Here is a 22,117-nt window from a genome sequence, read left to right on the forward strand (position 1 = left end):
CAACTACTCTGGTGTAAGTCTGAACCCACTAATGTTTTCTTTCATTTCTTCCATCAGTCCAATTTGGGGGCCTCATCCCACATCCTCTCCAGATGGAATCTTCAACTTCACTCCTTCCAAAGAAGTCTCTGGCCCAATCTGAATTTTAATGTGCATCATAATTTACAAAATGAAAAGCATCTCTCTGCTAGATTTTATGAACGTTTCTATTTTAAGAGGTCAAGACAGGCCATACCTGAGAACATTGTAAATACGGGACAATAAGAGGGAAAACGGATGGTATCAGGTCACCTTGCCCCTCTGCCAGGAACACTAAGAGGTGAGCAAAAGACGAGGCCTTACATCCCAGGAAGGAAATCCCTTGCATAAGGTCAAGCTTGCGAACACAATGTGCTGAGATAATGGAGGCTTCACGGTACTATCTGAAAATTGCCCTGTTCTATTCTGGCTACGAGGTTAAACGCCTTCCAGCCGGGGAACTGCTTGACATGGAGGAGCTCTCCATGGCCTGCATCAGAGGACGAGAATGGGGACAAGGCCACGGCACAGTGGCAGGCCTCCTTCTGGGTGGGGGAAAGTGTAGAACTCTATGCTGAGGGTTGTCAACAGTGGAAGGGGAAGCACAAACCAGCACTGGCAGCCATTTGCAACCAGCCCCGCCCTAAGATCTGTACACACATTACCACATTTAATCCTTGCTATAACCACACGAGGGAGACGGTTATGATCTCCACTTAAAAGACAAGGAAAAGAGGTTCAAGGAGATCAGGAAGCTCCAGCACTCACAATGTGAACTCTGGCTGCCTAGTTCCTGAGCTGCACCCTATCCACTATCCACACTGCTTACTACTCTCCCACCTGCCCATACCACCTGCCTGGATGGATTCCCTCCCCAAACCAGAGCCACTCACACACGGATCAAAGAGATGGAAAGCTAGTTCAACCCCAAAGAATTTTAAAAACAGAAAACCACAATTTTATTCCTTATGGTGGAATATATCTAAATTAGATCTGAATCACAGTCACAGATCTCTAGCTACAGAACTGGTCTTCGTTACAACTTTTTTTGTACTTCATTTCTCTTTTAATTTGTAAGCTAACCATCTCCCATGGGTGACGTGGTCCTTCTCTGGCTGTACAGTGTGGGCAGTTGGACAAGGGGCACAACTGATGCTGGGGGATTAGTGGGTCGATCCCAGAAAAGACAGGCCTCACTGGATCAGCTCTGGCCAAATTTCAGTCAAGTTTACCTTCATTTCGTCCATCCAGTCCATAATATAGAGCATTTCCTGGAATATCTTCTGCAGCCCCAGGTTCATCTCGAGACGCTGCCTCCGGGCCCTGAGCAGTTCCAGTAGGTATTCCCAGAGCCGGATGACATTGTCTTTCCTCGCAGTGATGCGCTTGATGTCATGGTAGTTCTCCGCCTCAAGCTCCCTGGCCACGGCTACCACGGCCTGCACACGTTCCTCGTATGCGGCAATATCTGTCTCAATGGCCTCGTGCTTTTTCGTGGCGGCCTCGACTGCGGGAAGGTCAAATCCAAAGTTGTCCTAGAGAGAAATGGAATGGAAAGAAACACAAAATAAAAAAGCCATCCGACTGGAACAAACAGAGAACAGAGCTGGAATCATGAGCACACCTTAATCTTTGGTGGCCCTGAAGCCAAACACCAACCCCTGAGCCGAGCCCCTCTGCTGGGTGCTGCCTTCCCTAGGACCCTTCAAGTTCCGTGCTTGAGCTCAGATGCCCTCCCCAAAGCAAATCGGCAACTTCTCACTTTACAGAGGCATCCAGCTTACATCCAGCACCCGATTTATGAGACCGGAACAGGTAACAGATTTATGTTAAGCCAAGAAGTAGAAAAGAAAGCCACCTGTATTTATTTCATGACCAGTCTAACTGCCTCAAAGGATTACTCAGTCAAAGACTGAAGGAAAGAGAGAACTTTTAAAAAATTTTATAAATGAAAATGTTTAGAGCCAGTGATTGTGTGTGAACCAAGCTGTGCTTGAACTACTTCCAAATCTATGAAGTTAGATAAATAGAAGAGAAAGTCTATTAGAAACTATAAACATCCTCTTCATGGGAAGTGGGCAAGATGACTTGACAGTTACTTCAGAACACTGGATGTTGGAAAGCAGCTGTCCTATGGTCCTGGGGCATAGTCTACATTCTAGATTCCCCCGAGAGTAGTTTCTAGAACAATGTCTAGAGCAGAACCTGAGACACTAGACGCTGGTTTTCGCTCAGCCAAGTCTCTCTCATAGCTGCCTTGCGATCGAATCTGCGGGCGAGCTGTTCCAGTTTCTCCTGTCTTATGAGCTCATTCCGCAGGGCCAGTTCTCTCTCGTGCTCTGCTTTTTCCAGTCTTTCCCAGGCCTACGGAAGTGAAAAAGAAGAGTTTTGTGCAATGTTCAAGGGACCGTCCGTGGCTACAGTCAGCAGTTAATATTTCTCAAAAAGACCCCAGAACTTAAATGGGAAATCTCATTCTCACCCTGACTCTTAGGCCTTAAGAAAAAACACGTTTTCGCTCAGCTGAGCCCCGTGGGAACACTCTCCCCCTCTAGATCTAAAGATCTTGTGTTATATTTGGAAAACAAAACAGTGCAGACAGGGTGCGATATGACTAAGTTATAAATCTCTTACTTTAACTGAAAGGAAACAAATTATCTTCAACAGTTCTGATCATATAAAAAAGATAAATGCTTTTTCTCAGAAGGAAATCATATCATGAATCTCTTTCACCCTACCCTAAGCCACTTATTTTTAATTCACATATCTGAGTATTTCTTTCAAAATCCTCGGATTGTCCACACTAAATTCATTTCTATGAAATGCATCTTCATATTGAAAAAAAATTCCACTTAAACGAATCTAAATGTGTACAACTGACCACAGTTCTAGATTTTTCAAATTTCTACTTGGAAATAATGCCCACTGTGAAATTCTATAATTGCAGACATAACAGGCATGATAATGGAAATCGTTTGCCAGATGATGGAAGGAGCCAAAATCCTAAGCCCCAATCTCTAGAGATTCCAGATACATGAAATAAGGTTTCAAGTTCTCCTTTCTGCAATTTAAAGACGTTTGAGTCAACTGCCTTGGACAGACGTAACAAGGTAAGTAGGATGAACCAAGGCTTGCTTGATAAAAATCTAACATCTCCCCGTTCCCCACTGCCCCCCTGGCCTCCCAGACTCCAACAGACTAGCCTACCACAAGTATTCACTTGACCCCCTGCAATACTTGAGCAACAGCTGTCACTTATCAGTTCAGCAGGCAGGGGTGGATCCTTTCAGTCTCCTGCCCTCTTAGCAATCGAGACCCAGGGATAGAACCTGAAGCCTCCAGGGGGCCAGGGCCCAAACAGGACCAGACAGCTCGGTTTTACCTTGTTAATATCGGAGATGAGCTTCCCCTCCCGGGGCATGTACACCTTCTGATTGTTGGCCCTCATCTTGCTCTGAATAGTGAAAAGCAGCACTTCCAAGTTCCCCTTCTCAGTAAATCTAAGCACAGGAAAAAACAGCCATAAACATTAGTTATTGTATTCTTTCTCCTTCAAGAGGAAAAATTCATTTGCTTCTGGAGAGAAAAAACATTTCACTGAGCCACTCAATTTTAAAAGCCATTTATCTCTGGTCTGATTTATGTGAAACGCATGTTAGAGTAACCACAGTGGGTTAGTTTTTGGGTTTTACAGACCTCAAAATGTGCCCAACTGTGGAATTTTTTTGTGGTTGGTTGGTTGTTGTTACTGAGATTTATATTTGGGGCACATGACACCACCCTTTATTAACCACCTCATTCGAAGTTTAGACCTTAAGTCCTGGATGATGGACTGACGTCCTTCTGAGAGCACAGCTGAATGCATTCAACAAGAATTATTCAATGACTACCTAATATAACTTTCAATGGCTTTCAGAGACCTTAGCAAGGAACTCACAACTGAGTTGAGTTTCAGAAAAAGGAGGAATGACTTTTGCACTACTGTAAGAGATAAGGTCCACAATCCTTATTCAACAATTAGGAGTGTTAAAAAGATGCAAAAAAAAATCAAGCTTTTCTGGGCAGCAAAACCTGATCTGAACTGATACGAAACTATTTACTGTCTGATTTTATCCAACATAATGTGAGTATTTATACGTTCTGCTGGATATATTAGGGGGCCTGATTATGGGTTACTGCCTTAGCCTCACCTGGAGTCTTATAATAATACAACCTACACACTCTCTACACTTTTAAAATCCAAAAAATAGGGAATTCTGAAACACAGACACAAGATAAGGGACTGGGGACCTGCACCACTTCTTAGGATCCTCAAGTATCACGTGCATCAGTGGCACAATCTCCTGGAGAGGGTTCACTCAGGGCATGACTTTTAATAAATCTCAGCCACACAGGAGCAGGTGGAAAGGAGCAGAGCAGACCACTGGTGAGAGGCATTCATTAAGAGATGGGATCATGCACGTCAGAAAATGGGGGTCTGGGCTGCAGTGATCTCTCTTCCCATAACAATAGCCGTGCGCTCCACTCTGTCTTACTTGGGTGGTTTCTCCACAGTGCGGTAAGTGTTGAATGCCTGAAGCTGTTGTTGAACCCCAACCAGTGAATTGGCAAATTTGCGATTGTTCAAAATGATGATGGTTTGTTCAATCCACTCCAAAAGGTCAGAGGCAAGTGATTCATACTTTTCAATCATTTTTTCTGTTTCAATAGCATTGTCAAGCACCTGTAAACAAGTTAGAAAAATGGAAACGTAAATTGTATCACTATGTAAGAAACACCTGATTGCAACCCTACCTGAGGACGTGCACATTTTATGACTGGCTTTGAAATGGTTCTATGCTACTTTGGCACGAGCATATTAAACTCGAAGAACCTAATAGGCACTCAGACTATGGCTATTATTTGTGAGCAATGACAGCTTTAACTCAACTGCAATTGGTTCTGTAACCTCTCAACCCCCAGGCAAAAGGTTTAATGACTCCTACTGCCTAAGCTCCAAAATTCCTAGAGAAACAAAAAGGGCTCTACTTTGCTTGGTCCTGTCCCATGAATGACCATGAATTTTCCATTCCAGTGCATTGAGAAGACAGTGTTGTCTGGTGTGGGTGTTCTGAAATATACGGCAGGTGAACATCAGCCAAATGAGAATTAAAAAGCATACTACTGAGGCCTTTCAACTGTGCTAAGTAGGATTTCACGCCCATGACATCAGCCAACTCAATCAGACTTTCAATACCCAATTTTCTGGTAAGGTTGAGGGATGTTTCCAGGTCCGAGATTCCCCTCAAATCCCTTCCTAAATATTTTAGCCACCACTCCTACCTCCTGTTAATTCCTTGGGATGAAGAGGCTTCTGCCTACTTCCCTGTCATTTGGAGAGTTCACCACAAACTGTTACTGGCTAAATTTATGGGTGCATGGGAGAACAAGGTGCTCAGCGGCAGTACATTGAGACACGAAACTTAATTACGTCTCTCAACCTGTAAAACTGGTGTGAGCTCACCTTTCCAATTCGTTTCCCTTCAACAGCCAAGGCCTTCATCTTAGAGAAGTAGTGGTAATAAGTCACCACGTAAGTGATAATGGACTTCTCATCAGGGTGGTCCACACTGATATCTGTAACCCAGAGAAGATGTCGTTCAGCACTCTGCTCACAGTGCTGCCACCCAGGCAGCAGGAACAACTCAGAACAACTGTTCAACTGTTCCACACTGAACAGGCCAGTGTCTGCATTTTTCCTACTTGAGAGTTCTGTCATCAGTGCATTAATTATAAGGCTAATGAGGATCTCACTGACTTATTATATGAATATTCATGAATACCTTCTACTATTGGAATAAGGATATAAAAGTTCTAAGAGACATGACCCTTTTCTCCAGAGGATCCCTGGCCACCAAGAAGACAAAATATATGCACAACTACTACAGAGAAATGAAGAGCACAGTAAGAATTTGGGTGGAATTTTTAGCAATGTGGCTACTACCCAGACAGACCATGTTCATCTCCCTGCCTACTCCCACCCCCAAACTGGGTTTGTGTGTACTGGGTCCTTAATTGTACCAACGGCACCAAAATTTTTTCCAGTCATTCAGTCTTTTGACATTTTTATCTCCTTGCTATCCACGTCCAGTTAGTCGCCAAGTCTGAGTCTGGCTGATTCTATTTATGGAATCTGTACTGTCACTTATGGTTCAGACTCTCATGGTCACATAACCAGACCAGAAGCAATGGGTTCCTCACTTGGTCTCCCTACTGCCCAAGTCATTCATACACTGCACCTAGTTGATCTTCCAGAAGCACAGTCGTGAACATACTTTCTCCAGTTCAAAACTACTGAAAAGTGCCCTGCAGTCTGAAAAATAAAAGTGTAAGCCCCTTAGTCCTCTAGAGTTTGTCATAACTTTCCTTCCCGTCTTTCCATCCATCCACTAAATATTCATCAGGCTTCTTCTAACTGCCAAGCACAGTTCTAGACAATTCTAACTCTATAGCCTATTACTTCTTAGACACTATCTATCTGAACCACACTGGACTTTTCTCCATTCTCCATACACGCCCTACAATTCCCAACAGTCCTTCTCTTTCCTCACGACTTCCCTTTGCCTGAAATGGCCTTCCCCACTCCATCACTTTCTTCCAATCCTTCAAGGCCCAGCTGAAAAGTTACCACTCCAACACAGCTGTTCTGATCCCTACAGCTAGAATTTTGTCACTCCCTTTTGTTCCCTTAAGGACTTTGTTTATACTGACACACAGCCCACTTTCTGCCAGGTACTATAATTATTTATGCACATTTTATTTGCCTTACAAGACCAAGTCCCTGAGGGTAGGAATCCTGGTAAGCCCTGTGCCACTCCACCTCCCAAATTCCTAGTATCTTGTCTTGCACAAAGTGGGCGGTCAATAAATATTTACTGAGGGAGGGAACAAATGAGTGAAGAAGTCCTCAAGGTTTGACAATATTCAGTGAAATACTCCACTCGGGATAGATGGAGAAAAGAACACACAGGAAGGCTCTTAATTGATCAGGCTGTTTTTCAATATGCATTCACACAGGTATCTTCCCTTCTATCCTCTTGGCAGCCCTGTGTGAGTCAGATTATTTCTCTTATTTTAAGGATGAGAACACTAGGGCACAGGGCTGGAAAGCTCCCTGCCCAGTGTCACTGAGGCAGCCAGTGGCAGTGAGGGTTAGAACCAGAGCTACTGTTCTCACTCCAGGGCCCCTGGGGCCAACTCTTGCATCTGTTCAGTCCCACGGAAGTGTGCCCCAAGGAGAAGGAATTGGAGGGAGGCCAGAAAAAAATGCCGGTCTTGTATGCCATTTAATAAGCACAAAATGTCGACATAACCAGGAAGGTGTGAGCAGGCAAAAACTCTTGTTTTTTAACTTGTCTACAAGTGTATTTTAACCGATGCTCTCTGGGACACTGGACAACAACTAACAGTCAAGATCAAACCCACAGGATAAGTGACATCACTGCCTTTTTTAGCTCCTTGTCTTGTGATGTGAGGAACAGCAACCCCCTTTTCATACTGGGTAGTGACTAGAAAGATTAACTAATGAGCAAGCTATTTAAAACATTTGTCATAGTGATAGAAAAAGAAAAACGGTTCTTTATCAAAGCGGAAACAGCTCAGGCTGAGAAGGATGCCTTCTCACAGTGAGGTAGGGGTTAAGTATGGAGATTTATCACAGCCCAGGGAATTTCAGTTTTCTGTTTATATTAAGAAATCATTTAATGGGTTAGCACAAAGATAATTTTATCTCAGCTTCCTGCAGTGAACCTATCAGTGAATCTGATGTATTGGAAAATAGCAAGGAGCCTGCTTGGCAGCCACACGACCTCTATCTGCCCTTGAGGAGTTAAAACTTCCTGTTCCCTATTTATAAGAACTTTAAACTTCCACTCACACAGTTTTCTCTCTCTAATATCTGCTCACAGCTGAAAGGATCTAAAAAGCTCCAGCATTACAAACAAATCCTCTTATATTTTAAATGCCTCTCAAAATTAAAGTGCCTATGATAGCTCCTGCTAAAATGAAGACTAAAATTAGAATTTTGTTAAGCAAGGGAGCTACAGCTGTGGGACTGTCCCACACAGGTCAGCTCCATGTCACCTGCAGCCAGTCTTTGGGGGCCTGTGCAACCCAGAGAGCAGAGAGAGATCAGTTCCATGTAGAGAATGGGGTGCTGGCCTCCAAGCAGCCAGCCCTAAGAAGGGCCTCTGAGGGATATTCCTTCTTCCAGCCACACGTTCACTTTCCTGAAGCATGTTCCTTGTTTGAAATCTTACTTGCTGACAAGAAAACACTGCACAGCCTTCTAACAAGGCCCCTGTCCCCAGTCTCCACCCATTCCACACCACATGCTTGCCACCTTGGGATGAATGTCAGTCAACAAGCAGTCACTGAGACCCTGTGCCAGTCTCTCTTCCTTGAGTACAGGTGCTAGGAACTTTCAATGACTCCCCACTGCCTGCTCAATAACCTCTAAAAATTTTAACCTGTTGGGCCCCCATCCACCCTTCCAGTGGTGTTTCCTATTATTACTCTAAACACTACTCCCAATGACCCTTTAGTCCCCAACCATGCCTTCCTCATTCCTGGTTCTGCACCTTTGCTGACACAATTAAGTCCCTCTGCCTAGCACGCTCTTTCCTTCAGAACGTGTTTAAATCATACTCATTTTTCAAGGCCTTTTCAAATGTAATCCTTTGCGCAAATCCTCAAGTAATTCCCACACCAAAATTAAGCTCCTCTTCCTCTGACAATTCCCAGAGCACACTGTATATATAAAATAACCCAATAAAAAGACTTTTATATTAACCCCTCTATGCTAAAGGTCCCACCCTTTATCCCTCAAGTCCTTACCTTCAGGGTCCAACAGTTTAGTGAGGCCAAGGTGTTGCTCTGCCAGGTTAAATGCATTCTGCAGATTGTAGTGTGCATTGGATTTCTTTAGTTTGTCAAAATCTATCAGGTCAGGCCTATGTAGAACAATGGTGGACAGAACAAAAACCATGGCTTGAAAACAAATCATATGACCAATGAGACATGATTATTACTCCACAAGCATTAAAATCACCGCTTACTGAAGTAAAACTCTATGATCATTTAATCATCAAACAATGAAATGTCATTTTTGAATAAACACTTCAAAGTTTATCAGAGAACTGAAGATACTGGGCGCACTTGTTTGTTTTGTTTGGGAGAATTTACATATTCTCTCACACTTTCCTCACGTGGAATGCAGGAAGTTCCACCATGCTGCAATATCTAAGGCAACGGATATGAGATCATGAGTCACCCAGATCTGTGACAGAAGGATGTCAACATTCTATCCCAAAACTGTGAGCCTGATCTCTCAGGACTTACCGGTGTTTGTGTATCAGTGCATTGAAGGCCATGCCGTCCCTCCAGCTGGTGGTGAAATTGTGAATGTTGACGTTGGGGTACCTGCCAAAGACAAAGCACAAGAGAAAAGAAACAGCATTACCAAATCAAGGTATATTCTTTTGCTAAATGCAGTGTTTTAAAAAAAAGTTTGTAAGCTCTGTAAAACACTGAGGCAGTGAATAACAATAAGGACAATCAAGTCAGAGCAAATATTGCATCAACTTGAGCTTGCTGTAAGATAAAAATAAAATATACAACCACATGGCTTTTCTTTCTTGGTAATTCAATCTGACAAAAGATGTGCAGTGTGTCCTAAATTTGAAACACCACAACCTAGTGGGGAAAAAGCAACCACAACCTAGACACCACTGAGGTCTCTTTGCCTCCACCTGCTTTCTACTACCAAGAAAAACAGCAGGACCCTGTAGTCACTGAGATCTGAATTCAAACATTACTTTAAGAGAGGAAGCAGCCTGGAGTACCCACATGTGACACTCAGCTTTCTTTCCTCCTTATATCACTAAATTGGATATAGTTTTGTAAATTAAGTACCTCCCTGAAAAACTGCTCTGTGTTTGACACTTACCCCTAAATCAACAAGCTGACACCATATTGATTATTAACAACTTTGGATCTGTGTGTGATTAAAGGTTCATTCATAACCTGATCCCCTCATTAGAGCCATGCGCTCTTGTGGTTCCCATATTTATCACTGACTCGTCATGTCCATTACTGTTCTATCCGTCCTCCAGGTAGCTCCCACAGTAACTCTCTAATTAACCTGGTACAACACCGGTTCTCCATAAGTACCCATGCGCTGCGACAATTTCAGCGAGCAACAAAAAAGATGCAGTTCTCTAAAAAATATCTTTACTAAAATTTCAATGAAAGAATAAAAGGAAGGAAAACTGAGACAGACAATGTATCAAGATTACTCTTGAGTTTACTGCATGAAGCTCCCCAAAGCAGCAAAACTTAAATGGAGGAGAAAACCCACAACTGTTTTTTAAGCATCATGGATGTGATTCCTAAATACGGTTTCAGGGTTTTAAGATTCAAGATCCACTGCTCTCTGGAGCTTCATTAATAAAGAGGGAGAAACCAATTGTGGAGATGACAGGTCCAGAACATAAATCAGATCTCTTCGTTGTGAGAGTTAGCTGAAATGTCAGCCTATCAACTGCTTATGAGTTAACACAACTTCTCAGTGGAGGCAGCGGAAGAGATACTTGTCAACACCTTGTAAGTGATGACTACAGGGGAACTCAGTCCTGGGAGAAGTGGCCCCTGATCCTCTTTGAGTTCACACTCACCCAGCTGTCTTCATCTGGCACCACAATAGCAATGCATCCTTGGCAGATTTCTTCTCTTTATTGTCTTCAGTTTCCACACTGATATCTTGGATCTAAGATTTATAAAGAAATATTAGACAAATAGATGGGTCAGCTGCCTAACAACAGCCATAGAATAACATGTCTGCATATACATAAAGAGTAAACTTTAGATCAAAGCCCAGCCCTGCAAACCATCTACTCTTAGCATCAATGAAAAGTGCTTTCTAAAGCCAGGGTTCACCTCATAGAAACCCCAATGAACTAGGTTTTCCACTTTGCACAGAGATGAGATGGCAGTGAAAACAAGTTACCTGTATGACTTCCCAGCACTTATTAGGGGTCACGTCTACCCCTAAGATAGCCCATCTTTCCAACTATAAGCTAGCACGGTGCTTCACATGTTACATCTTGAACCTCATTAGACCCCAGAAAAACAGGAAGTTCAGTTTTTCATAACCAAACATTATTCACACCATGGTGTGTTCTTCATAGATGAGGACAGCATATGCACCACTGCCTGAAAGCTGACCCAAACTCTCAGAAAGTGTGCACTTAAATGCTGCGCTTCCATGATCTGTGTTCTGGTCTGAATGTTTGTATCCCCTCCAAATTCTTATGTTGAAATCCTAATCCCCAAAGGTGATGGCATTAGTAGGTGGAGCCTTTGGGAGATGATTAGGTCATGAGGGTGGAACCCTCATGAATGGGATTAGTGCCTTACAAAAGAGGCTCCAGAGAAATCCCTAGCACCTTCCACCAAATGAGGATACAACAAGAAATCTGCAACCCTGACCATACTGGCACCTTGATCTCAGACTTACAGCCTCTAGAACCGTGAGAAATAAATTTCTATTGTTCATAAGTTACCCAGTCTGTGGCTGTTTTAGCATTCTGTTATAGCAACTCCAACAGAATGCGAGTCTGCAATCATAAGCCACTCACAGGCAGCATACTTTCAACATTACACACAGAGCCTGGTCTATTGGCACCAAAGTCAGTCTACTTGAGTCTGAATCCAAATCCAGGCTCCACCACCTACTGTAGTCCTTAGGCAAATTCCTCAGCTTCCCATCTGAGGAATGGACACCATCACAGCGGCTATCTCACAGCGCTGCTGTGTACTTCAAAGAACAAAGAACATGAAGTGCTGAGCTCACAGTAAGGACCCACAAATGTTAGCTCTTTGGATTAGGTGCTGCCTACCAGTTACGTGATGTTAGACAAATGCTCTAAATACCCTTTTTTCTTTGGTTTCTTGCCTATAATAATAAAACGTGGGATAGGGGTTCGGGGTAAATGGTGTTGGCCTAGGAGGTCATCCATCATTTTTCAGCTCAAACCATTCCAAGCTTCCTTGCCCCGGCTCATGTCAAAGGTCTTTCCATTTAGTCTGGAAACACACCAAAGGATTCTTTTTGAAAAAGAGATAGGAATAGGATAAAATATATATATATAAGATTAAAAAGTCAGAAATTTTTAACTAGGAAAAACACCTAGAAGTTGAAATAATTACACTTCTAAAAAAAGTCGCCATTTTTAACTATGGTAAGTATGTGAAGTTTGAGTTTGCATAAACTCCAAATTCTATTACTAGGCTCATTAGCTCATGTGCAGAAAGTAAATGTGAAAGACTAACCCTCATTCATGCGGTCTGACTGACTCACCCGAAAAGGCAGGTAGAACATTACACATTAACCTCTGTCGGTTTTCTTAAGCGTCTGCATGAGGGGAATCTGTTTCCAGACTTGTTCCTCTAGAAACAAAGTCTACCCTTCTGAAATGAAGACAACTCCCTATGTAGATGAGGCAAACTCGAAGACTTTCATTCCAGTTTCTGACACCGTCTTTTACTCTCTTCTAAAGGGAGAGCAGCATAAAACCTGTGTCATCATCAGTATTTAATGGATACCTGCTACACACATACAGGGCAGGCCACATCCTGGGAGCTCTGGGGACAGACACACACGGACATATACACACACACACACACACACATTCTGGCAACATAAGACAAGGCTGTATATCCAGGAGCTGCAGAGAAAGAAAGATCTTGTAGATACATGGGGAAGCCTCACACAGGAGGCAGAATGTGAGCTAGGCCTTGGCTAATGTGGAATCAATACACATTTGTGGAATGGGTGATGTATTAATAAAGCTGCTGGAGGAAGCTGGGTCATGTAAGACACCAACACTACAGGCCATACAGTGACATCAGCAGCCTTCATTTCTTGCCTTAAAGGAAAGGGTGAAAGTACATAGCAGTATTTACTTAAGGTTCAAGTACAGAAAAAGGCAAGCTGGCAGGAAGCTAATTAGTCAAGGACTCAATCCAGCCGAGAATCCTGGAAAGGACTGTCTGTGCCAGCTCACCGACACGGGCATTGACCCACTGTCAAGAGAGGCCACAATCAGGACGCCCTTCCACGCTCTAATTACTACAGGCCCAAAGCAGTAGAAATAGAGCTTTTTTTACTCTACAAAATTGAGGTAAGGCAAAGAGCGTACTGCTAATTTCACCTCTACTGGCCTAAGACCCAACAGCAATAATTAGTGATTGAATGGTATTCACTCCAGTTTCAAATCATTCTGGAACTAAACGACAGAAACCTACATAAGCGTTCTCTTTGCAAAATAAAGTCCTTGATTGTTGTAATTAACTCTACTAATGATGTCATCTCCAACAGTGGTTCCCTTCCTCACACTTACTTAATCTGAATCACTGGGGCTGGGACCAGGAAATCTGAATTAGTAAAAAAAGCTTTCCCAAAGGAGTCAGATGGGGTCAGATGGGTCACCAGGCTTGAGAATCCCCCATTCAGGGAGCCGTTTCTTGGTATGGCTCTGTTTTAGCTCCCTCCCGTTTCCACCCACACACACACACACACCCCCACCCAGAATGCTGTAAACTTAAGCCCAATCCCAGGGGAAGCAAGAAGGTGAAGGATGTTATAGGCTGATTTCAGAGTTTTAATAAGAAATCAGAGAGCTATAATTTGACTTCTGTTTTTGCCCCTTTTTGGAGAGATCCTTACTTACCCAGAAAAATCAGACTTTATCAAAAAGGCAGAACAGGAAGGAAAGGCACAGAGAACACAGCCACGAAGAAGATGGAACTGTTGGGTCATGTGTTTGCAGAGTAATGTGATGTTATATTAAGAAGTGTTTCCTGCCTTTCAAATTTTAATTGAAATGCATGAACACCAAGCACGTGACTGGAGAAAGTAAGCAGGTTGGAGGTACTTCACAGTCATGAAATGCTGAGCCTCTCTCCTAAGGAGTCAGAGGCATGCACTGCAGCATGACTGGCTGTGTGATCCTGGGCAAGGTGCCTCCCTTTCCTCACAGAGTGAGGGAACCGGACAAAATGACCTTAAGAGTTCTTTCCAGCTTAGGGTGCTTCTATATGTAGAACCCCCCCTCGAGTATAACAAACCATAAAATCATCAACTCAAACAAGCATAAAGCTTTTGCATTTTCCCTCTAAAAACTGCTTCTTCACATCCAAAGGACAATGTGGAGAAGGTGAAAATGGAACCCAAATATGTGTCATGATACTAAACAGTTTCTCCTAAAAATATTCTACAACAGGTGCCACCATCTGGTGACGTTCAGACGGTCTTGTGATAGTAAACTAGCATCAACCACATCCTTTTACCTTGGTTCCTGAAAGCCGAGCGGCAGAGACCAGGCATTTAGAGTAGGTAGCAGTTAAGTGGTGGGCAGGAATGCAGCCCAGAAACCCCCTCATCTGACAGGGGAGCCAAGACTTTCAGGGGCTAGCAAAACTGCAGGAGGATGCGGTCACTGCCACGTGCCTACACGGCAGCTGGATGTGATACACCACTCCACACACCTGACTCTGAGATCCATTCAACCTGGTCTTCTTCCTGTTCCCTCCAGAATGAGGAAGCCAGTTTCACAAAGATGCTCATACCTGGGAGGAAGGCCTAATCCCCAGGCCAAGTCCTTTACCTGGAAGCGCAGGATGATGGTCCAGATGAGCCCAAGGGTGAGCCGGTGGTTCCCATCCACGATGTCATGTGACCCCATGTTCTCAAGATGGACTCTCTGCTCTTTCAGGAACTGAAGGGCCTTGTCCACATTCTCCAGACAGTGGATGCGCATTCGTCCCTTGGTGGGTTTAGGCTAAAAATGAGTGAGCAGAAGGTGGAAATAGATCATCCAACAGGGCAGATGCAGGCTCAGAGCTACTGCCTAGAGAGTTTACACATGCCCGTTTGTGCAGCACTCTCCTACTCAAACCAAAACATTTGAAAACCTGTGTGCTCATTCGGTCCAAGGACAGCATTTATCTAACAACCTGAGAAAAGTTTACTTAAGAGATGGTAACCGATCACTCTTTAGAGGTCTGTTTAATCACGGAAGCCGCATAATTTACAAATGAGCACAGAAGCTGAAAGTTTAGAGAAAAAGAAATTCAATTTTCATAAAGAATTTCAGAGCTACTGCTGCCATCAATACAATTTTTTGCAGATACATGCCAAAACACCTCTGAGGATTTCCTGACTACTTCAAACATAAAAATAGGTTTGCCATCTGCTGGTTTGGGTCGGTTCCTAAGGCTGGCTCAAAATGATAAAAGGGGACCCACCACCAAGCAGTGGTTTTGTGAGGGTGATGGGGGCACATTTGAGTAAAAAGGTGTGATTTTACTCAGAATAAAGGAAAAACATATGGTAATAGTCTAATTTTAGTATCCTGAACATTTCTTACTTTTACCCAGTATATCAAAATCCAAAAAAGGCCCTTGGAAGGTAAACATTTTAAATAAAAAAATCAAAAGATAGGCAAATAAATAAATAATATATGTACACACACAAAATTTTCAATGGATCTCTATTATCTAGTGTGTCATGCGCAAGCTCATGCTCTCCACCACCAGGTCCATCCTTCCCACCCGTCTCCCCCTATTTCCCATCATTCCCTCTCTAGCAGAGGCTGCACTTCAGGATGACCTCACCATTTCATGAAGACACCACTGGGTGTTCACACCCTGCTGGCCAGAAGAATGGAGTGGGCTAGGCTGACTTGGTGGCAGCCGTCCTACCTCCCCAGAGTCTCCTTGGCCATCTCAGCATACCCACCCACCTTTCACGGCTCAGGTCAAGGCACACCTTTCCTTCTAGGGACATTTCCAGCCATTCCAGTCCTCACAGGTCCCCCTTTCCCCCAAACTCAACACATTTATGGTCTGGACCACAGAGTTCAGGAACTAATCATAATCTCTTATTTTTGCTGTTGTTTTATGTACTGCTCTTATTACTTCCAACGAGACTAGTGGCTTCTTGAGAGCAGGGATGATGCTTAACACTTCTGCTATATTCTCGGTGGCCTCTGGTTCAGTTCAGAGCACAAGGTCAGCACATAGTGAACTGAACGCCTGAGCAGGGGCTGGGCACGGTGGGTGCCATGTGAGCCGGCGCGCAGGGAAAAGATAGCCACCTAGGCACACCCAAGTAAGGGTGGTAGCTGGTCCTCCGGTAATGTCTCGCCTGTTTCCCACTTTCCCCTCTGTAGCTGAGACCCTCAGTTATTTACTAGATGGAAAACATCTGAAGTGAAGATAACTTGGGCAATCGGCGGCCATTTAAAGTCTGTCCAGAATCAGATTATACTATTTGTTTCTTGACTTTCTCTTCTCCTACAAAAAGGATTAGCGAACACAGAAGAATGTGCTTTGACCCTGAGGAAATAAGCTTACAAGCAGAGGCCTTAGCACAAGTGGCAGATTCTATTTTCAAATAATAGCAATGGAAAAAGAAACGTCTCACGTAAGTCAAGGTTTTCACACTATTAGGACAGCGTTCCTTCACTCCACCTCCTAAAGGCATTTTCTCTTCAGAAACTTCACAATTAATTTATTTCAGGCATGTAGGTAATGTTAGGATTTGTTATGTTATGTCAAATAATAACATTACATCAAAATCAAACAATCTAACGAGGTAAGAGGTTAGACATAAAATATTAACAGGTGGGCTCAGTATAAAATTCTGTGACTGAGTCCATAGACGTGGTTTGAGGCCGACATTGGTCCTCTCTCCTTCAAAAGTACACCAGACAGCCCCCTCGGGTTGGCCACCTCACTGCACCTCATTCTGCTCCTCCCCTCAGATAGAGAGATGCGTGTAGAACCAGTGGTGTCCCTGACAAAGGAGGTACACCTACTACTGCCCCTCGAGTAAGAAGTCACAGAACTCTGCGTCTGGTTCTCAGATGTACACTTTCAGTTCTCCTGATCTACTCCAGATCAGGACTCAGTTCTCATAGCTGACAAAGTGACCATTCCCAGAAGCCCTGTGTTCTTCTCAAACCCAGGTGGCTCTGGACTGAATGAAGGTCCTGATTAAAACTTTGTTCAAAATTGAGGGAAGGGGGTTAACTGCCTCTAAGAAGGTGTGTGAATTCTGGTATAGAGGCTTCTGACACTTTGCTGTTCAGAGGCCTTTTCCTCTCATCTCTTTTCAAGGATTGTGCCCCTGATGAGTGAGACAGTGGTTCACCTACTTGTGCTGTTTCAATCACAAAGAAAATGTCCTCATGCCGAGAACTGCAGAGCAAGAAGGACAAAGCATTCTCCCACTGGAGCAGACCTTCTCCCAAATCTGCCCCCCAAGAGGACAGAAAAGGTTGTTTCCTAATTGAGGGTGAGAGGAACAGTGTGGATGGAATTAGAAGGAGCTAAGGAAGAGGCGAACAAGGACTAGATTGGGGGCTGTTGGTATCTTCCCAGGCTCCATCAGGCATAACCACTGTTCTTCCGGATTTTATCTTGAAAGATTTGATCTCTCACACATGAGACATTCCCAGCCTCTATTCTCTCTACATAATCTCTGCAGGATGTGTCTGTGTTTCTACACGAATGTGGGGTGCAAGAGTGTGGGTGAGGAAGGATTGTGATTGGGGTCCAAACACTCTCCTGCAGGTTGGGGAAGACTAATACCACTTCCCAGGGACCCCATGTTGATGCTGACTGGCCATGCCAGATGAGCTAAGGATGGATCACTCCAGACTCAGATGCAACTCAAGTCCATCAGATTTAATAGTGCAGGAGACAAAGGAAGGAACTGAAATAAAACCCTCCCATGTCTAAATGGTTAAAGAGCAAACTTCACCAATTTCCAAAAGTCAGAGGAAACGGAAAACTTTTAGAAGATTGTCCCATTTCTTTTTTCTTGCAATTCTCCCAAAATCAAACCAAGATTTGGTGGGGAGGAGATGGTGACGCTCTGCTTTTCTCTCCCTAAGTGTTCTGTTGTTATTTTTTTAACTTTCCTACTGCTCCTGGCCTTTATATCTTTTAAAACATCAAAGATGAGAAAACCAGATCTACACAACATGCTTCTGTTAGGCAACCTGGTATAGAAGATAATGATTCCAATGTTAAAATGCCTACATTCGAGTTACAATTTCCCCACTTTCCAGCAAATCAATGTCTTACTTATCAACAGTTTATCCATAAAATGGGGATAATATCAGTAATTATCTCAAAGGGCCACTACATAAATGAAATGGTAAACTAATCATTATGGCATCCGCAAACCCACAAAGTGTCTCTACCAGCAAAGGGCACCCCAAGTACTTTCCTCCCAACAATTCTACTTAAGACAAAAAAGAGGACGCCCATCTCCCTAGGCCACTTGGGCTTTGAACTGTGGAGAAATAACTCACCTCTACAGACAATGGGAAATGTTTAGGTTCTAGATAGAACTCTTCCACTAAGAGTGAGAAAAGTTGATATATACCAGTTGAAAGGCAAATTTAAAACCAGAAGAAAATGTGCCCCCAAATAGTGAGGATACTACTACTCTTCTCATCCTGACACCCTAAATTAAATTCTGAACTGGAATGAGGAGAAAACGTGGTTGAGAAAAATGTGGCTGGCTGGTGTCCGGAGAGAGGTGAGATGAGATGAGGGAGGGGACGGGTGTGGAAAATACCCAAACTTTGACAACCTGGAGCTTCTATACATAGCAAGAACTCTACAATCCAAAGCTTAGTAGAAAACAAGTCTGAAAAGCATGATTTACAGAGATATTCTAAATAATATTTTTCTGCTGTGTAGCTAGTAATTCAAACTAGTCTGACTACTGCACAGTACAAGTTATTAGGAGATTTGCTTCACTGCCTCACTATACCTTACGTTTTCCAAAACATTTTCACACATTTCATCTTAGTTGAAGCTCATTCATCTTCAGTGGCATTTGAGCCCACTTTAAACGGAAGGAATAAACAAGACCCGGTGAGGTTAGATGATGTACTTGAGGCACAACACGAGGGGGAGTGACAAGACTGAGACTCAGTTATTCCACTCCCAAGTCTTGTGCTCTATTTGCCTCCAAGAGGGCTTCTACAACATTGTAAGCACAATACTTGGGCAAGTCTAGGGGGACATAATTACAGGAAATTAATTTTAGGAAATGTGAATGAGGGGCCGGCCTGGTGGTGCAGTGGTTAAGTGCCCACATTCCGCTTCAGCGGCCTGGGGTTCACTGGTTCGAATCCCGGTTGCGGACATGGCACCACTTGGCAAGCCATGCTGTGGTAGGCATCCTACATATAAAGTAGAGGAAGATGGGCATGGATGTTAGCTCAGGGCCAGTCTTCCTCAGCAAAAAGAGGAGGATTGGCAGATGTTAGCTCAGGGCTAGTCTTCCTCAAAAAAAAGAAAGAAAGAAAGAAAGAAAGAAAGAAATGTTAATGACCTCACAGAGTTATACAACGAAACACGTTGGTCACACAAACTGCACAGCTTCCAAGGTCTAAAAATTCTTAGCTGCCATTTACTGCGCAACTAACTCTGTTAAGCTCTCTATTCAGTGGTTTATTTGTTACCACATTTAATCCTCACAATAACACTGAATAACAATAATTATTATTACTGTCATTTTCCAGATGAGAACTGGTTTAGAGAGATGAAATAAGCCATGCAGCTGGCTAGTACGCAGTGGGTCCAGATTCCAAAGCTCATTCGCTTTATGCCACACCAAGGACCAAGAGTGGCAGGAAATAAGGAGACTTAGTTCCCATCTGGCTGATAGTTTCCATTTTTTTAAAGAGCTATTTTTATATTACTAAACTTCCATCTTCCCAAAAGGAAGAAGAGATAACAATGGAGAAAACTAAACACAATGGAGTGAGGGGGAGGGGGTGTGTCTCTCAGTAATAAACACTTTCTTAAGCCTCACCCAAAGAGTGGCTAATTCTGCCAAAAAAGGGAGCATTCCCTGTCTTGCCTCCATTAATTATTGTCAAATTCCTAGTATGACACAGGTTCGTTCTCACGGCAACACGGGCATTTCTGTCCTGTGTGTCCTTTCTGATGGGGCAGTTTGAAACGCCATTAATGTGGAGACAAGGATCAATATCAGACTCACGTGTGACTCAGAAACAAGGGTGCTCTGCAGGCAGAAAGGCAATTCCTCTGAGGAAGTGCCTATTTTTACTGATCCTCCTTTAAATCATTTTAACAAGCTTCCCTGCTCTTCTCACACCATGGCTCGTGTTCCTGTGTTTTGCAGGCACTTGTCCTGTTTCCCTTTCCCAAGGTCCCTTCTGTCCCTTTGAGTCCCAAATCCATATCAAGTACAGCTGCATCCCAGGCGTCGCTCCAGACTCATCTTCATTCTGACTCCAAAGGCGGAGTGGGAATTATTGGGCTAAATAACTACCCCTAGCATCTGACGACAGAATTCTAATTGCTCATTAGAGCGGCTAGTTCAAGCCCTGCCTCTGAGAAGCAGTGTGGCCTTGGGCAAACTTGCCTGAGTGAACCCAGTGCCCTTAGAAAGGAAGGAAGGAGCTGGAGCCCAGGTCCACCACTCTGCCCCAAGTGCCCACCCAACCTTGAGTTTGGGACAATTACACCCTGCAGGGCCTCAGGATTTGCAGAACTATGGAATAATCACAATGGCAGGGTTTCTGTCAGAGCCTAGATATGAAAAAGAGAAAACAATTGTTTCCTGGAGCTGATCTGGCCTCTTCGAATAGAAGAGAAAGACATAAGGGAGGATTCCTGATACGGTGTTTGGGATGTCCCCGGGGGCTGGTAACCCTGCTCCCTCCGATTTCCTCCATCGGTGTCCAAAGTCACCTTGAAGCCACCTGAAACAACAGCTCTCCAAGGTTTGCACGGTGGACAGAGCACCAGCCCTGGGAACTGGGAGAGACTGACTGTAGGCCTAGATCTGGCACACACCAGTTGCATGGCCCTACCAGCTGCTTACTCTCTCAGTTACAGCACCTATAAAAATCAAGGGATCTAACTTAATGCCCACTAAAGTCACTTTCAGCTATAAAACACAATCCATGTGTTGGAGGGTCGAAGGCTCACTAGCATGCATGGTGAATTCCAAGGTGCCTACTGATCTCTTGTTCAGGAGAAGAGGAAACAGAGAAAGGACTACCTGGTCTCAGTATACCGGTGACCTGGACACTTGCTTATGTTTTTGTCTTTTAACCAAAAATAGATTTTCAATACACACACGCACAGACACATAAATGCCTCTACTTAATACAGAGGGTAGGAGGGGAAGCACTAATTCTGAAATCTCCTCTAATATGATATATAGCCAAATGCCTTCCTACACATCAAACTTTGAACTTTAAGAAGAGTATAAACAATTTTTGCCCAATTAAAATTAATCAGGGAATAATGTACTGTGTTCCATTAACTCCTGCCTATCTGCTCACTGCTTGGGATCCAATCCCAAGGAGCATTTTCTCCTTTAGCAGGGCTCAGTGGGAAGGAAAGTGACCAAAAGACAGAAAGTGGGCTGGTGTCCACTTAGACCAGCGATACCAGCCTTAAGCAAGACCTCAGCCACTCTGCCTGTTTCTTCTATAAAACATGAGTTGTCCACCTTATGAGACTGTGAGAAATAAACGAGGTAATATGTGTGACAGTAAACACTAAGAGCGATACACACTGAAGTTACCATCATCACTCCTTCCAGAGACAAACTCCAGTTTAGCCAGGATGCTTTCCCTAGACCAGTTCCTGCCTGATGCCTACAATGCTCCCTTCACTCTTCCTCACAGCTGACACTCAACCGCGATATTCTCTGGCTATCCACATCTGAACCTCCCCTCCTAGGTCCAGCTGGAACCCTACTCAATAACTAAGCTTTCTTGACCCCCCACCCAGAAGGTTTGTTTCCTCTTCTGAACTCTAGGGCTTTGGGGCCATTCATTCGGTACTTTATCATATGGTAGCTATTACTATTAATTCACTTTTCGCATTTGTGCAACTAGACTGCAATTTAAGGAGGGCGTTCTTCTGTGCTGGTTGTTTAGAATAAAAGTAAATTCTCCCACACAAATGATATTACAAACAACAGATAGGTTCT

The 22,117-nt window shown here is 43.6% G+C and overlaps 1 protein-coding gene across 5 annotated transcripts in view; it reads right to left on the bottom strand.

The window, feature by feature from the left end:
• The window catches only part of SPTBN1 (spectrin beta, non-erythrocytic 1), a 187,056-nt gene that overhangs the window by 42,050 nt on the left and 122,889 nt on the right, over positions 1–22,117 (bottom strand). For all 5 annotated transcript variants that reach the window (XR_011504031.1, XM_044772441.2, XM_044772443.2 and 2 more), the window contains 9 exons: positions 14,724–14,897; positions 10,731–10,822; positions 9,397–9,477; positions 8,893–9,008; positions 5,522–5,634; positions 4,554–4,741; positions 3,401–3,518; positions 2,224–2,382; positions 1,251–1,553 (listed from right to left, as the gene is read on the bottom strand). Coding sequence is in view for 4 of the 5 variants with exons in the window: in XM_044772441.2 (XP_044628376.1) it covers positions 1,251–1,553; positions 2,224–2,382; positions 3,401–3,518; positions 4,554–4,741; positions 5,522–5,634; positions 8,893–9,008; positions 9,397–9,477; positions 10,731–10,822; positions 14,724–14,897 (1,344 nt within the window). In the remaining variant the exon portion in view is untranslated. The remainder of the gene's footprint in view (positions 1–1,250; positions 1,554–2,223; positions 2,383–3,400; positions 3,519–4,553; positions 4,742–5,521; positions 5,635–8,892; positions 9,009–9,396; positions 9,478–10,730; positions 10,823–14,723; positions 14,898–22,117) is intronic.

This window comes from Equus asinus, chromosome 6 (genome assembly GCF_041296235.1).
Source record: "Equus asinus isolate D_3611 breed Donkey chromosome 6, EquAss-T2T_v2, whole genome shotgun sequence".
NCBI lineage: Eukaryota > Metazoa > Chordata > Mammalia > Perissodactyla > Equidae > Equus > Equus asinus.